Below are 15,964 nucleotides of genomic sequence, written 5' to 3'. Positions count from 1 at the left end.
ATTTAATACAGGTTAGTAAGTGCTTGCAAAAAATGTTGCAAAAACTCAAGAAGCAGTCTCTGCCACCAAAATTTACTCCCAGCACAACATCAAGAATGAGATTGTTGAGGGAGTTGCTACCTCTGTCTTAGAAAGATGGGAAATCAGGAAGCTACCATCTATTTTGTTGGCCCCAGAGCTATTAGTGTATGGCAGATCCAAAAACAGCTAACTCACCCATCACCATCTCTCTTCCTACTCAACTTGGTTATAAATTTACTCACAGTCTTAAAAACCCCATTTGGGGTCACAACCATTGAGAATTATTTTCTTTAGCTCTCTAGAAGGTGTATGGCCTTAGAGCAATGACCATATGCCCAGATGCAGACACCCAAGGGCCTGAGATTGATGTAGACATGGTGATGTCATATTAACATGGGCAATGTCCTAACTGAGTCGTTAAAGGAGAAAGGGTGGAGGAAGCCATACAGGCTCCCACTTGACCTTTCTTTCTAATCAATTGCAATTGACTAGTCAGATCTGCTGGCCTGGCAATATGCCAGTTTCTTCAGAGCTTCCTTGACCTCTCGGTTTCTTAGGCAATAAATGAAAGGGTTGAGAGAAGGAGTGACAATGGCATAGAAGATGGAAATAATTTTGTTCTTGTTGAAGGCATGGATAGCTCGAGGTCGAGCATACATGAAAATAATGGCTGAATAGAAAATGGTGACCACCACAAGGTGGGAGGCACAAGTGGAGAACGCTTTCTGTTTTCCTGTGGGCATGCGTAAGATGGTGGCCAGAATGCATCCGTAGGACAGGACAGTAATAAAGAGTGGGAAAAGGAAGATGCCCAGTGCCAGGATAAAGTCCACCAACTCAGCTATGGACATGTCTGTGCAGGAAAGATTAAGTACTGGAGAGATGTCACAGAAGAAGTGGTTGATGACATTGGGACCACAGAAGCTGAGGTGGGAGATGAAGTAGATCTTCGCCAGGGAGATGCCAAAGCCAATGGCCCAGGAACCAAGAGTGAGGCGGAAGCAGAGCCCATGGCTCATTATGGTCGGGTAGTGGAGTGGGCGACAGATGGCCACATACCGGTCATAGGCCATGGCGGCCAGGAGCACACATTCTGTGCACATGAGTGCAATGAAGAAGTACAGTTGTATCATACAGAGTGTGAAAGAGATGCTGTTGTTCATAGACCAAAAACTAAACAGTAACTTGGGCACAGTCACAGAGATGTACCAAGTCTCCAAGAAGGACAGGTTGGCCAGGAAGAAGTACATAGGCTTGTGCAGTGGCCGATTTTGCTGCACCAATAGGATGATGATCACGTTTTCAGCCACTGTCAGAATATATGCCACAAGGAATATCAGAAACATGGCTGCCCGCATACTCAAGCTCCCAGGGAATCCCACCAGAATGAACTTGGTGACTCGTGTGTGGTTCTTCAGTTCCATATTGGAGACACAGGGCTTAGGTCTCCTGGGGAGGAAAAATCATTTGATCAGACTCCTTGGTCCAGCTATATTTTTCCATCCTTGTCTTCTCTATCAGTAACAGTAACAGTTATCATTTATTAATACATATTATAGTTCAGACCATGAACTGGGTACGTGAGGCACACAACGTAATTTAATTTCCACATAGCCGTGTGTGTGTGTGTGTGTGTGATAATATCTGCTTTAATGATGAAGAAATCGTGTCTTGGAAAGGAATTAAGTAACTGACCAAGCTGTCACTGGTAGCAGGGCAGGAATCACATCGAAGTCTCAGTCTAAAACCCACGCTCCTTCTACTATCTTGCACCGTCTGACACTTTACAATTGCCAATTCCAAAAGACACACCTGACCTTCCTGTCTCACCACCTACCCAGAGCTCTGGAAGTTCTTCCTTACAACTCCTTTATCCTTCACATGCTATTATTTTCATCTACCATCCCTGGAGATAGAGAGTAGCTGTCATCACCTGTGAGGGACATGAGAAAGTGAGTAGCAGAGATTTGGGCTTTTCGGTATTAAAAATCCCCTGGACTTCATTCAAGTCAAAGGTCTGCCACGGATTTGCTATGACCTTGAAATCTTACCCTCTCTCAGATTCAGTTTCCTCTGTTGTCAATGTGAATATTAATGTTTATTCAGCTTATGTCGTTGAGAATCAAAATCCAAATGAGTCAATGTAAATGAAATTGTATAAAAACTAATAGCAATAATCATGAAAGGGGATTTTCCCCCATATTAGAGCAGTGATGAAGGTAAGAATATGCTAACAGGAGGGAGGGGAGGAGCTGCTGTGATCCAAGGCAAAGCCGTGAGTGAAGTAAACATGGGCCTCATTCAGGGAATGTGACGTTCTTGGGAGTGAAGGTGGGGATCACTGAGTGGAGATTTTTAAAGATAAGCAAACAAAGATGGAGATGCATTATAAAATTGGAAATATTTTCTATCAAGGTTAACAGACAGAACATAACACTAAAGTAATCAGGAAAGGTCCCTCTGACCTTTGAGGAGGTGATACTGAGGCTGGGAAAGATTCTAGGGCCCCAGCTCTTTGAAGGGCTAAGGTGGGAGGGAGCTGTGCTGAAGGAGGTGCAATTACCGTGCTGTAATGGATGGGAAAGGAGCCAAGGAAGAAGGCAGGAAGGCAGGGTCAGAAGTGCAGGACCCCAGAGGTTATAATCGGGGATCTGAACAGTGGTCGAAAAGCAGTGGGAAACAAGCAAAAGATCAAAGGTGGAATGGGACATGATATGATTTATGCAATGGAAAGATAACTCTGTCATTGCAAAATGGACTCCTTGGAGGCAAGAGTGTGAGCTGTGAGCTATGAAACTAGTTGGAGGCTACTCAGAATAGGCGACAGTGAACTTAGATACTGTGGTTCCAGAGAAGTGGATTTAAGATACACGTTAGAAGTAGAACCTTTAACAGTAATTGGTGGGTTGGATATGGAAGGTGAGAGAAAGAAAGAAATCAAGGAGGAATCTCAAATATAGGGCTTATTACCTAGAGGTGATGCCATTTACTAAGGTAGTTAGTTAGATGGCATCATTTACTATTTTACTATCTTTACTAACTGTCTTACTAACTATCACAGTTCAGAAAATCATCTAATGATAATTTATTGAGTATTTAATAGATGCTGGGAAGTTCTTTTCATGCAATATCCCATTTAATCCACAAAACAATGTTAACTATACATTGTTATTCTAATTTCAAAGAAGACACTGTGGTTTAGCTAGATTGAATAATATTTTCAAGTTAGACAGTGATAAAATCAGAATCGTAAAGCCCAGGGCTGACTACAAAGGCTTGTCCTTAGCCACCAGAGTGAAACACACTGATGAAGAATATCACATTTTGGACTCACCAGTGTATTTTACATTTAAAATTTCTGACTATTTTATGAAATGTTCTTTAATTCTGTTGAAATTTTATTATAAGCTGAGACTATTAGAGATGACCCCAAATGTTAAAAAGAAAGCAATATGACACAAGTACATATTCAGTCAGACACACATAGCAGAAATGAATGTATAGAAATGCTTGGTAAATGTATCAGAGAATAGATAATGATTGGATATGTTTTGAAATGTAAATTAGGAGGAAGAAAAGGCGTTTTTGGCAGATGAACCAGAGTGAACAAAGGCACAGAGATCTGAAACAGCTTGAAATTTTCAGGAGAGCAATTCATAATTGCTACATGAGTGGGCAAATTGTGAGTGAGTGAATGAGCAGAAAAGAGATGACTGGAGAGAGAAAGAGAGAGACTTTATTGTCACGGACTAGATCATGGAATAGTGCGGCATTTAAGAATCATCTTGAAGTATAGACAATTAGTAATCACTGTTTGTCAGCAGGATGACAATATCCTCTTATTATATTCTTGTTTTTGATGTGGGAGGGTGGGTTCGGATGGGACAAGGTTGCCAAACCAGAGATTCATAGACCCATTAAAAAGCACCCTCACAGCAGACACTTAAAGATACACAGAAAGAAAAGAAAAGTCATTCTAGCTTATAACATTTGTCAAAGAAACAAAGATGGACATATTCAGCTATACTTCTTCATAAGTTACATAAGTTTTCACTTCTAGAGGAAGCTCTACAAGAAAAACAAAGAATTCCTTATTTCTCATTAACTAAGTAAAGGTGCACAGGCACTAATTATTGCATACTGGTATTTTTGTGTATCATCTTACTGCAAAATATGTAGAGCCTTTTTACTTATAATAGTTTTTACTCCATTAAGCATACTCAAACTTGTTACCCCTCATAGCAGATTTACCCCCGGTCTAGAATCAAACATCTTTGTTTCTTATGCCTGCTGCTATGCACTTCTCCCCAATTTTGTCAGGGTTCTATACATACGTAGGTTCCAAGTAATTTGAATTTGATGGACTTTTAACCTCTGCCCCTGCCAAAACAGCAGTAGTTTTTGTAGCCACCACCACAAACAAGTTGCCAGGAAGCTGCAGCGGTTGCAGTACAGGGATATCAGGTCATCGGGTCCATGGTAGGGATCTAAAGTTTGGGATCATAATCTGGGGCACTTATTTTTGATCCACACCAAGAGATGTCTCCAAAGTAGCAAGGGGAGCCTGCTCCCTCAGCTCACTGCATAACTGGCTGCACTTAGATTTCGGGGAGACAAGAATATTATCTGGACTGATTGCTAGGAATTGAGAGTGGATAGAACAAAGAAACATTAAACATTTTAGAGTTTAAATGTTGCTGCACTGTAGGAGCCTGAAACAGGGCTGTCTGCATAGTGAGAAAGTAATGCTGTGAGAGGGAGCACTTACCTCGGCACAGCAGCTTCTGATAGGATGATATGTGAAAACAAAGCCTTCACCGATTCTAAAATAGGAAGAAGTAGAAGAAAAAGATGCAGGTATTGAATAGATGTGAGGAACCCACTTTCTAAACCTAGAAAGAGTGACTGGGTACAGATTGCCCCACTGCTTTCAAGCTGAAAGCCAGGATAAGATGACAGGAGAGCCCTAGGCACCAGGACTACATCTAATGTGCCTGATGTGGCACCAGGCTGGTTCTTCCAGCACCCTGGGACCGGGGTGCCCATCACCTTCCTGGTGAACACGGCAGTGATTTTAGGCACACTGAGCTGTGAAGACCTTTGGATTCTGAGGGCTTTATAGAGTACCAAGACTTTGCCTACATGTCTGTCCAGACCCAAGAGAAAATAACCTTGACAATGGCAGCTCAGTTCTCTTGTGGGATTCAAGAGAAATTTCCATTTGCCCATTGTGGTGATCTTAATTGTTTTATATGTTATTAGTTCCATAAGAAAAAAAAAAGTCCACTTGGGACCACACACTTTGGAAAGAGCCATATTTTTTTTTGACAGATGAAGAGAAAAATGTACTGCAGTTAAATCTCTATGTACAGACTTTCAAATATTCTTCCATCTTTGGCTTACTTGAAACAGGATGATGATGCAAGTGCTCCAAATGTGATATTGATATCCAAAGGAGACTGATATTACTACATTTTAATAAAAGTTTAAATGACAGTTTTTGTTTTAGATACTTATGTCAACTTGTTCACTAAGTAAATTTATCATGACAGAATTTATTGTTACTTTGTCAGCTGCCCGTGGGTACCATTTAACTAATAGTTCACATTCTGGTACAAAGCTCTAGTATACTAAAAGTCACTTCTTCTGTAGCCAGCAGAACTCTTAAGTTGCCCCCTCACAAAGAAAAGCTATCAGATTCACTGTGATTTGATGCAATGGGAGAGAAACATATTAAAAGTTATAAATAATTCAGTCTGGAGAGCCACACGTTTATGGTAATTAAGCAAGCAGTCTTCAATACAATTTCTCTTATAGGACTGAAGTATGAAAACCAAATAGTAGCAAATAAAAATAAGGCATCTCTTTCAAATCTCTGGCCTCGATTTATCTCCAAGTCTCAGAAAAACTCTGACTTGTCTAAAATGTATTATTTGATATTAATCACAATTTTTCAACATGGTTTTAAGCTGCTGTGATATGGTCGTCACTGAGGGGGACCACATTGCTCCTCCAAAGACAGAAAATGTCCATCTACTGTGAGAAGATTCTGTGAATTACTGTAACAATCATTTTTGACTCTTGGAGTCAACATTTTATACAAGCAATTCTAGAATGGAGATATTTAGTAGATAAAAATTGGCTGTATTCTAGGACATGTTGACACAATCTTATCCTAGAATTCAGCTGTACAGGCTTTCCTTGGAGTTTTTTCTTTTTCTTTTTTTTTCCCTATACCAATTAGTTTCAGGTTGAAACCTTCTGCAGTTCCCTGTTCAGTATATATGGGAAGCAATAAGGAAACTCTGAGAACTTGTGTGTTGTGCCTGAGGTCCCTTGGCTATCTGCCTTCTTTTTTCAGAGTCCACGTATATTTTTGTTATGTCCAGTTTTTTGTTGTTGTTGTTTGTTTTTATTTTAAGGAGCATTTGATTCTTTGCTATTGTTCTTTGTTCACCATTGGTTGACACTAGTTCTGTTTGGGGCACACCTCAACACTTTGGCCATTACAACTCGGTTTTAGCTGTCAATTGTTATTGGGCAGAGCCTGAAGGTCATTCAGAGGTGAAATGTTAGGGCCTTCACAGGCCTTTTCTGAGCATGCATTCTGCTCTGGATATGCACATGGCTTTCTTAGTTTTCTGGTATACACCTGAGTTATAAAAATCCCTTATTTTCCAATGTACCTTCTTCCCCAGCCTATTTTCTTCCCAATCTTTTCTGTCTGTTGCTTGTTCCCACTTTTATCCCTAGACCAAGACTGCTGCAACCAATACTTTTGCTTTTAACTGCATTCAGCAAATGGCACCTAGGAAGCTACCCCAGACCTGGGAAAACTCCAGTCAAGCAAAACAAAGGTAAACCCTTCCACCAGGCCTTTAGTTGGCTTCCAAATGGTTAGAAAATTGTAACCAATTTTCTTTGAGAATAAGGTTGATATTGCTGTCTCTCATGCACGTTGTTAAATCTGCACCAGAAGTGTGGGCTGTTATCTTCACAGCTGACACCAATCTGGGAAGTGAGAGAGGACAGGTGGGCAATTTCAATGCCCAAAACTCTGTTACTACAATGCGGCAGCTTCTGTTTTCATTAATCTTTCCGTTGTTTGTTTTAACTTTTGGCTAGAATCCATAGTTAAACAAAAGCTAATTCTGACAGTTTTTGCCATCTTATTAGTTGTTTTTTGTTGTTGTTGTTTTTTGGTTTTTGTTTTTGTTTTTATTTTTTTGAGATGGAGTCTTGCTCTGTTGCCTAGACTAGAGTGCAGTGGTGCAATCTCTACTCACTGCAACCCCTGCCTCCCAGGTTCAAGTGATTCTCCTGCCTCAGCCTCCTGAGTAGCTGGGATTACAGGCACCTCACCACCATGGTGGCTAATTTTTGTATTTTTAGGAGAGATGGGATTTCACCATGTCGGTCAGGCTGGTCTTGAACTCCTGACCTCGTGATCCACATGCCTCGGCCTCGCAAAGTCTTGAGATTACAGGCATGAGCCACTGTACCCGGCCTCATTAGTTGTTTTTATGGAGCTATGAAGAAATGGAATTCCTTAGTTCATTAATGATGGTTTTTTATTTGTATGTGTATGTGTGTGTGTGTATATATATATATTTACTTTATATATTGTCTTTGCCACTTGCAACCTTGCCAAACTCTTTTATGTCTAATACGTGTATATATGTATGTAGAGTCTTTATGTTTTATGTATATAATAACATTGCCTGAAATTTAAAATTGTTTTATTTTGTTTCTTTCTCATTTGTATCCCTATTATTTATTTTTTCCGGACCCTATGACTTTGGCCAGGACTTTCAGTTGAAGAGAAATGATAAGCATAAACATACAGGTCACATTTTCAGTCTTAGAGGAAAATTAGTCTTTCATCATGTTAGCTGTTGTTAGCTGCAAGTTATTCGTTAGACACCATCCTTGGTTAAGGAGTATCTTATATAACTAGTCTTAGAGTCTTTGTCATTAATGAATATTGAATTATATTTACTGTCTTTTCTGCATCTATTAAGATGATCAATTGGTTTTTCCTTTTAGTCTGTTGATAAACGAAGTACATTGATTTGAATTAGTTTTGGATGTTTAATTAACATTGCATTTCCTGCATAAACTCCCCATGGTCATAATCTATTATATTTTTGTAACTTGATGGACTTGATTGGCTAATATTTTATTAAGAATGTTTGTGTGTCCATGAAGGTTATTGGACTGTTTTGCTTTTGTTTGTTTGTTTGCTTGTTTTGAGACAGGGTCTCGCTCTGTTGCCAGGTGGAAGTGCAGTGGCACAATCATGGCTCACTGCAGCCTCAAACTCCCAGGTTTAAGTGATCCTCCCATCTCAGCCTCCTAAGTAGCTGAAACTACAGGTGCACCCCACCACACTTGTCTAATTTTTTTTTTTTTTTGTAGAGACAGGGTTTGCCATTTTGCCCAGGCTGGTCTTGAACTCCCAGGCTGAAGCAATCTGCCTTCTTTGGTCTCACAAAATGTTGAGATTACAGGTGTGAGCCGCTCTGGCCGGCCTCTTTTTTTTATATATGTGGTTTTGTCTTCAGGTAAATCTGGGTTCATAAAATAATATAGTCAGTATTCTTTTCTATTTTCTGAAAGACTTGTGTAGAAGTAGTACTATATTATCTTTTTGTATTTGGTAGACTTCATTAGTGGAGCCATCTGGACCTGGATTTTTCCACAAAAAGATTTTTAAACATAAAATCAGTTGCCTTCATAGATAGGGAGTCAGACTACCTATTTTCTCTTATGTGGGCTTTGGCAGCTTTTGACTTTTCAGGAATTTCACTATTTCATTCAAGTTCTTTGAATTTTTGGTATAAAGCTATTAAACTATTACCTTAGTATTGTTTCTAACGTCTGCAGGATCTGTAGAGATGTGTTCTCTTTAATTGTGTGTGTCCTTATTTGTGTTTTCTCTCTTTGTTTCTTGATCAGTCTAACTAGGCATTTTTCAATGTTATTGATCTTTTCAAAGCTTGCTCTTGGTTTCATTAAACTTCTCTACTATTTTTCTGTTTTCCCTCATCATTTTTTATCTTATTTTGTTTCTTCTGCATCTTCTGTCTTTAGTTTTATCTTTTCAGTCTAGTTTCATAAGGCAAAACTCTGAGTCATTGATTTGAGACATTTCTAACAAAAGCATTTAGTGCTTCATATTTTTCTCTAAGCTGTTTTTTGTTCAATTTGAAATATCTTTTTCTAATTTTCTTTGTGATTTCTTTGACTTATTGATTAATTAGATGTATAGAGTTTAACTTTCATACATTTGGGGATTTTTCCATAGGTTTTGGTTTATTCCTTATTTCTTATTTAGTATCACTGCTCCTTATTTCTAATTTAATATCATTGTGTTAAAAGAAAATATTCTGTATAATTTCAATTTCAGATGTGTTGACATTTGTAGTCTTCTATTGCTGAGTAGAATGTTACAAAAATGTCAATTAGGTTAACCTGGTTGATGGTATTGTTCAGGTCGTCCATATATTTGCTGACTTTCTTATTGTTTACTTGATCTATCAAATACTGAGAAAATTATGTTAACATCTCCACTAATAATGATGGGTTTGTCTATTTATTCTTTCTGTATTTTTAGTGCTATTATTAGATTATTAAAATTATTATATTGTCTTGAAAAATCAACTCCATTATTATACAATATGCTACTTTAATTCTGGTAATATACCTTCTTGTGGGAATTTATTAGAAATTAGTATAGTCACTCCAGCTGCCTGACACAGTGTTGCATGGTAGATCTTCCTTATCTTTTTACATTTAATCAATTTACTCTTTTATATTAAAAATTAGTTGATTGTAGAGAGCACATAGTTGGATCTTTCTATTCAATTCTACATGTTGTTCTCTGCTTTTTAATCATTGTCTTTTAGACTATTTACCTTTACTGCTATTAGGGGATGAAGTTGTGTTTAAGTGTACCATTTTGCTATTTGTTTTTTGTTGCTGTTGTTGCTTTTGCTTTTGTTTTCTTTTTCTACACTTTTACCTTTTTATTAACTAATTTTATTAATTTCATCTTATACCTAATATTGGCTTATTAGTTATACCTTTGTTGAAATGCGTTTAGTGGTTGCTCTAAATTTTAAAACATAATTTTTTTTTTTTTGACGGAGTTTTGGTCTCGTTGCCCAGGCTGGAGTGCAATGGTGCGATCTCAGCTCACTGCAACCTCTGCCTCCCAAGTTTAAGTGATTCTTCTGCCTCAGCCTCCTGAGTAGCTGGGATTACAGGTGCCCACAACCATGCCCAGCTAATTTTTATATTTTTAGTAGAGACGGGGTTTTGCCATGTTGGCCAGGCTGGTCTCAAACTCCTGACTGCAGGTGATCCACCCACTTCAGACTCCCAAAGTTCTGAGATTACAGGCATGGGCCACCATGCCCAGCCTAAAACATAAATATTTAGTCTATCATAGTCCAATTTTAAATAATATTATAGTCCTTTACAAAATATGTAAAAAGATTACAATGGTTCACTTCCATTTTTTTCCCTCTCATCTTTGTGCTACTGTTGTTGGCATTTATTTCTAAGTGTGTTATAAACTCCACAATACATTTACTTTTACTCTACAATACAGTTACTACTTTTACTTCATTCAGTCAGTTCTTATTTACGAATAATAAAAACAAATATTTTTTACCTTCATTATTTTTGCCATCTCTGGCACTCTTGATTTCTTTTGTAGGTTCAAATTTCCATTTGGAATCACATTTCTTCTTCCTGAAGAACTTCATTTAACATTTCTTGTAGTGCACTCACATGCGATAAAGTACATCAGTTTTGTTTATCTGAAAAAGTATTCCATGCTCATATTTGAAAGAAATTCTCACTGTGTATAGATTTCCAGATTAGATTTTTTGTTTTTCTTTTCAGCATTTTAAAGGTGTCCTCCTTTGTCTTATGCTGTGCCTCATCTCTGATGATAGGTGAGTTGTCATTTTATCTTTGTATGTGTGTATAATATTTCTTTTTCTATGCGTATCTTCAAGATTTTATTTTGGTATCTGAGTTTTGGCAATTTGAGTATGATTTTTTTTCTCTATCCTGCTTATGATTCTCTGAGCTTATTGAATCTGGGATTTCTTTCATTGATTTCGCAAAACTTTTAGCCATGATATCTGAAAATATTTCATTTGCCTTGTTACTCTCTCTTCTTCTTAGACTCAAATTAAACATCTGTTAGATTGTTTTATGTTGTTGTACAGCTTGTTCTATTTTTATCCACTCACTCTTCTCTTTTTATTCCAGTTGGGATAATTTCTGTTTCCATAACCTCATGTTCACTGACTCTTCCCTGTGTGATAGTCAGTCTTAACCCCATCAAAGAAATAATCTATTGTTTTGTTGTGTTTTTTGTTTCCAGAATTTCTATTTTGCTTTTTTAAGAAGCAGTTTTATTTCTGTTTCTTAAAAAAGTAAAATAAAAATTCTGTTTTATTTCTGTACTAAAATTTCTCATGTTCTCATGCACATTGCTCATGTTTTCTGCTATATCCTAATTATAGTTATGGTAAAATTCCTGTTTAATAGATAGATCCAGTCTAGATCACTCCTGGTTCTGATTCTTTTGAATGTTTTCACTTAACAAAGAGTAAGTATTTTCTTGCTGCTTTTGAAACGTAATTTTTATTAAATGCTGGAAATTCTTGGTAAAAGAACAGTAGAGACTAGGCTATAGAGTATTTATACTTAAAAATGGGGTGCTGGTCCTTCTGTCAGACTATGTGTGTAAGTGGTTGAGGTGTTTTTGGGTACTGTTACTATAATTACTTTCAGTGATCCACAGATTTCAAATTCTTCCAACCATGAACAATTGATGCTTTGTTGAACCTAAATAGGAGATTTTAATCAGTGTTCCTGTTCTACCCAAATTTTACCAAGCCTAGCATTGCCTTTGTAATACAAGATATCTCCATACTTTGGCTTCTTTCCCAGAAATAGGTGCTGTGGATTTTTACTTGGTGCAAGGCTTGTGACAGGGACAAAGATATTCTTGTTTTCCCTGATCCAGCCTCCATCCTAGTCAGGCCCTATAAACCTGAGACTTGTGAACTGGTGTTCCTACCTCATCTCACCAGTCATGGCAGCCAGACTCTGCTTTTTATTTGTGACTGGTCATGGGTGGGAGTTTCTGCTGTTTTCCTAGTGGACTCCTCGTAGCAGGGCAGGATCCTAGCTTGAATGGATTTCTACCTCTTCCCTAAGAGCAAACTGCTTTTACTTCTACTTTTCCCTCAGTAGCAACTCACTTTTGTCTGGACAAGTGGCATGAAGGCTTTCTGACCTTTCCCCAGAGGTAAACAAATGTTGATTTTGTTTGCCAGGCTTATGGTAGGAGCAGAGAGATTTCCGATCCTCCTTTAGGGAAGAAAACATTTTGCTTCTATCTTGGTTCTTTGAAGATAATTTTATTTCTTTCTATGAATACTTTAAAAAGAAAAACTGTGGTTGGGTGCGGCAGCTCACCCCTGTAATCCCAGCACTTTGGGAGGCTGAGGTGGGCGAGTTGCCTGAGGTCAGGTGTTCGAGACCAGTCTGGCCAACATGGTGAAACCCTGTCTCTGCTAAAAATACAAAAAAGTTAGCCAGGCGTGTTGGCATGCGCCTATAATCCCAGCTACTCGGGAGGCTGAGGCAGGGGAATTGCTTGAACCAGGGAGATGGAGGTTGCAGTGAGCTGAGATTGTGCCACTGTACTCTAGTTTGGGGGTCAGAGTGAGATTCTGTCCCACCCCTCCCCCCACCACACACAAAAATAAACAAATAAAAGAAAAAGAAAAATTGTGTTACCTTTGGTTCGCAGCAGTTTTACTCTGATATACCTAGGTATGTTTCTATTGTGTTTTTCCGGTTTGAGATTTGCATCTGTGTTTTGATGACTTTATTAAATTTTTGAAAATGTTTCACCATTATGTCTTACAAATTTATTTTTTCCATTCTCTTTCTTCTTTCAGTTTGAGTCTGCAGTTACAAGTAGGTTAGACCTTTTCATCATGATCCAAATGTTAAACCTTTTTAGCATATCCCATAAATCACTAACACTGTTTTAAATTTTTCTTCTTTTTTTATTTCTCCCCTGAATCAGGTTATTTTCTACTGACTTATCTTCTACTTCACAAATCCCCTGCAGTTCTCTCTAGTCTGCTATTGAGACTGTTAATTTTATTTTTAACAATTAAATTTAAAAACACTATTTGATTCCTTTTAGTAGACTCCAGATTTTTGATAATATTCTCCAGCATGGTTTCTCTTTTCTTAAACATGTTAATATGTTAATCAGTTATTTTATAGTTAAGTCTGATAGTGTCAATGTCTATATTTCTTTGGAATTGTTTTTATCATGAATCATAAAACTGAAAAATGCCTTAAAACCAATGTTACGGAGTAACAGTGGTCAAGAGACTAAGAAAATGGGCAGAACTTATGGTAGACTCAAAAAACTGAGAAAGCAACAGCTGCCTTTCCAGGCTTATTAAGGAACAGATCTTTTCTAAACATCTATATAGTCAGCTGGGATTTCTAAAGTAGTCTTCTCTAGGAGTAAGAAGAAATTACAAAAATAAAAACACTTCATAAAGTAGCTCCTAGATAATTGCCTGTTAGAAGTCAAATAAATCATTTCTTGAGGAGGGTAACATTATGTAGAGCCTCAAATTACCCCTACAGTTTTCCAAATACAGTGTCCAACACTCAATCAAAACTTACCTGTCATGAAAGATGAGATTCAAACACTGAAAAATAGTTTTATTTTTGCTTTTTTGCTTAGGAAGCTCTTTAATTTTTCATGGCAGGTGTTCTTTTCATAATTCTACACAGCTTCTAAAATCAATATTTTGAATGTGGAGACAAACAATTTGCTTTTTATGGATTGAATATGTAATGAGGAAAATGGAGGAAACAAGGATATAAAAATTATGCCATATATTAAGATAATAAAGAGGAATATTTTGGTGGTGGGAGTAAAAGTAGAGACTTGCCTGGATATGTGAAAATCTAAATAGAGTTATCAAGTAGGCAGCTGGATACTGGAGCTGTGCTGGGTGTGTATAATTTGGGAGTCCTTAGTGTTTACCGATATTATAAAATTAGATGAGATCAGCTTGGGTATTAGTGTACTTGGATTTGAGATTGAATGTGAACCATCTAATATACAGACATCTAAAAGAGAATGTGGCTTCCGCATGGGAGTCTGAGAACTTTCTAATGAGGTAACAGGAATGCAAGGAGAATGTGGGATCCACTGTATCATATTCTGCTAGAGAGGCTGAGTGAGATGAGGACTGAAATTGACCATTGGTTTTAGCAATATGAAAAATTCTAGTGATTTATACACTAGTGATTTGGGGCAAATGGTAGGATCAAAACCTTAGTTTAGCAGGAATCAGGAGGACCAGAGAGACCACGGGGTGAATACCAGAGGATCTTTATTGAGTGCACTCAGACCCAGCAGACTTAACATCCAAACGCTGGGCCAAAAACAAAGACAGCACTTGACTTATATACATACCTTGGAAAGGGGGTGGGCTAGCTTGAAACAAGCTTACAGTGGCATGAAGCATAGAGGCATGAAAGCAAGGATACAGAGGCAGAACAAAGGCAGTTAATCAAATTGTGATAGGTGCATAACTCAGAATTACCTATGACCTTTGCTATGCAGCCCAGATGGCTGTTATCTAGGGTTTGCTCTAGCATCTTGCATGGGCTTATCTCATAACCTTCGCTATGACGCCCAGGTGGCTGTTGCTCAGGCCTGCTCAGACAACTCGTGACCTTCACTGTACCACTTAGATAAAACAGAAAATTTAAAGTTACTACTTACACAGAACAGAAATCTATAAACTCATACCATAAGAAAAAGGAAAATTTGTTTTTCTCCTTCTTATGTTGAGGAAGTGTTGAAAGAGTCTCCAGAGCACATTCCTTTGTGTCCTAGTTCCTCAGATAGTGTTTATTGAGGCTTTTCCTAGGTCTGGGCTGTGCCTGTTGCTGCCTCTGGGATAAGTCAGCCCAATACAGGAAAGCTTGTTTCTTTTTCTTTTTAATTTTATTTTTTCTTTCTTTAATTTGCATCTCATGGGGAGTGATGGAAGGGGAGAACATGAGAGTGAAAGGTACAGTTATTTCCTTCAGGGAATCTCTATGTAAAGGAGCATAGTGAAATGGGACCATGTCTGTAAGGTGATGCATAGTGTGGTCTATTTTTTTAAATCTAAAAATGATTTATTCTCAAGTGGTAGGCATGATGTGGTCTTAAGGAGTTTCTTTTTTCCTTCAGATGGCAAAGGCATATCGAATTTGTGCTTATGGAAATGATCCAGGAGAAAATGAAAAATTTATGATTTAAATAATTCAGGCAAAGATACATTCAGATTTTGCAGGGTATGAAACAGATAATTTATGAGATACCCTTGAGGAAAAAGACCATAAAACAATAAACAAAGTTTGTATGAAAATAAACATTTATTTAGAGTATAAAATAATAGATAACTAAGTTTTACAAGGTTGAAAATACCTTAAACATCAATATTTTATAAAAATAAAAATATTTTTTTCTATTAAATATCTGATACAACTCCATAAATCTCTGCTTCCTACTGTTTTGGCTACATATTATCTGATCACATTTTCATGACGATAACTTTGTAATATCACTTTGGGGTTGATTTTGGAATCACAGGAAGTGAGTAATTTGCTCAGATGTGTAAGCCAAATGGAGATAAAAACCAAGATGAAGAAAGACCACCTGTAAAGTATAAACTTCCTGCTGCGCCTCAAATAAACAGGGTTGTGAAGCAGGAAGAAATGGTTTAGGATGGCCTCCTAGAGGGAAGTGCTTAATCAGACCTAATTAAAACTTACTTGTTGTCACTGGGCTCTATCCAAGTCCTCCTCCCCTGTGGGTGGC

The 15,964-nt window shown here is 37.7% G+C and overlaps 1 protein-coding gene across 1 annotated transcript; it reads right to left on the bottom strand.

Annotated features, from left to right (window-relative positions):
• Positions 1-465: 465 nt before the first annotated feature.
• On the bottom strand, positions 466-15,964 carry LOC105546638 (olfactory receptor 6B1). The gene is made up of 2 exons (XM_011989916.1): positions 15,919-15,964; positions 466-1,470 (listed from the first exon to the last, which is right to left on the bottom strand). The coding sequence occupies exon 2, from the start codon at positions 1,443-1,445 to the stop codon at positions 510-512; it is 936 nt and encodes a 311-aa protein (XP_011845306.1). The 5' UTR covers positions 1,446-1,470; positions 15,919-15,964; the 3' UTR covers positions 466-509.

This window comes from Mandrillus leucophaeus, unplaced genomic scaffold, assembly GCF_000951045.1.
Source record: "Mandrillus leucophaeus isolate KB7577 unplaced genomic scaffold, Mleu.le_1.0 Scaffold365, whole genome shotgun sequence".
NCBI classification, from domain to species: Eukaryota; Metazoa; Chordata; class Mammalia; order Primates; family Cercopithecidae; genus Mandrillus; species Mandrillus leucophaeus.
The sequence above is the reverse complement of the archived record's forward strand: the minus strand, read 5'-3'. Positions and strand labels throughout refer to the sequence as shown.

What these genes read in the sequence shown, in the direction of transcription:
- LOC105546638 (XM_011989916.1), bottom strand. Translation starts at nt 1,445, where the DNA reads ATGGAACTGAAGAACCACACACGAGTCACCAAGTTCATTCTGGTGGGA.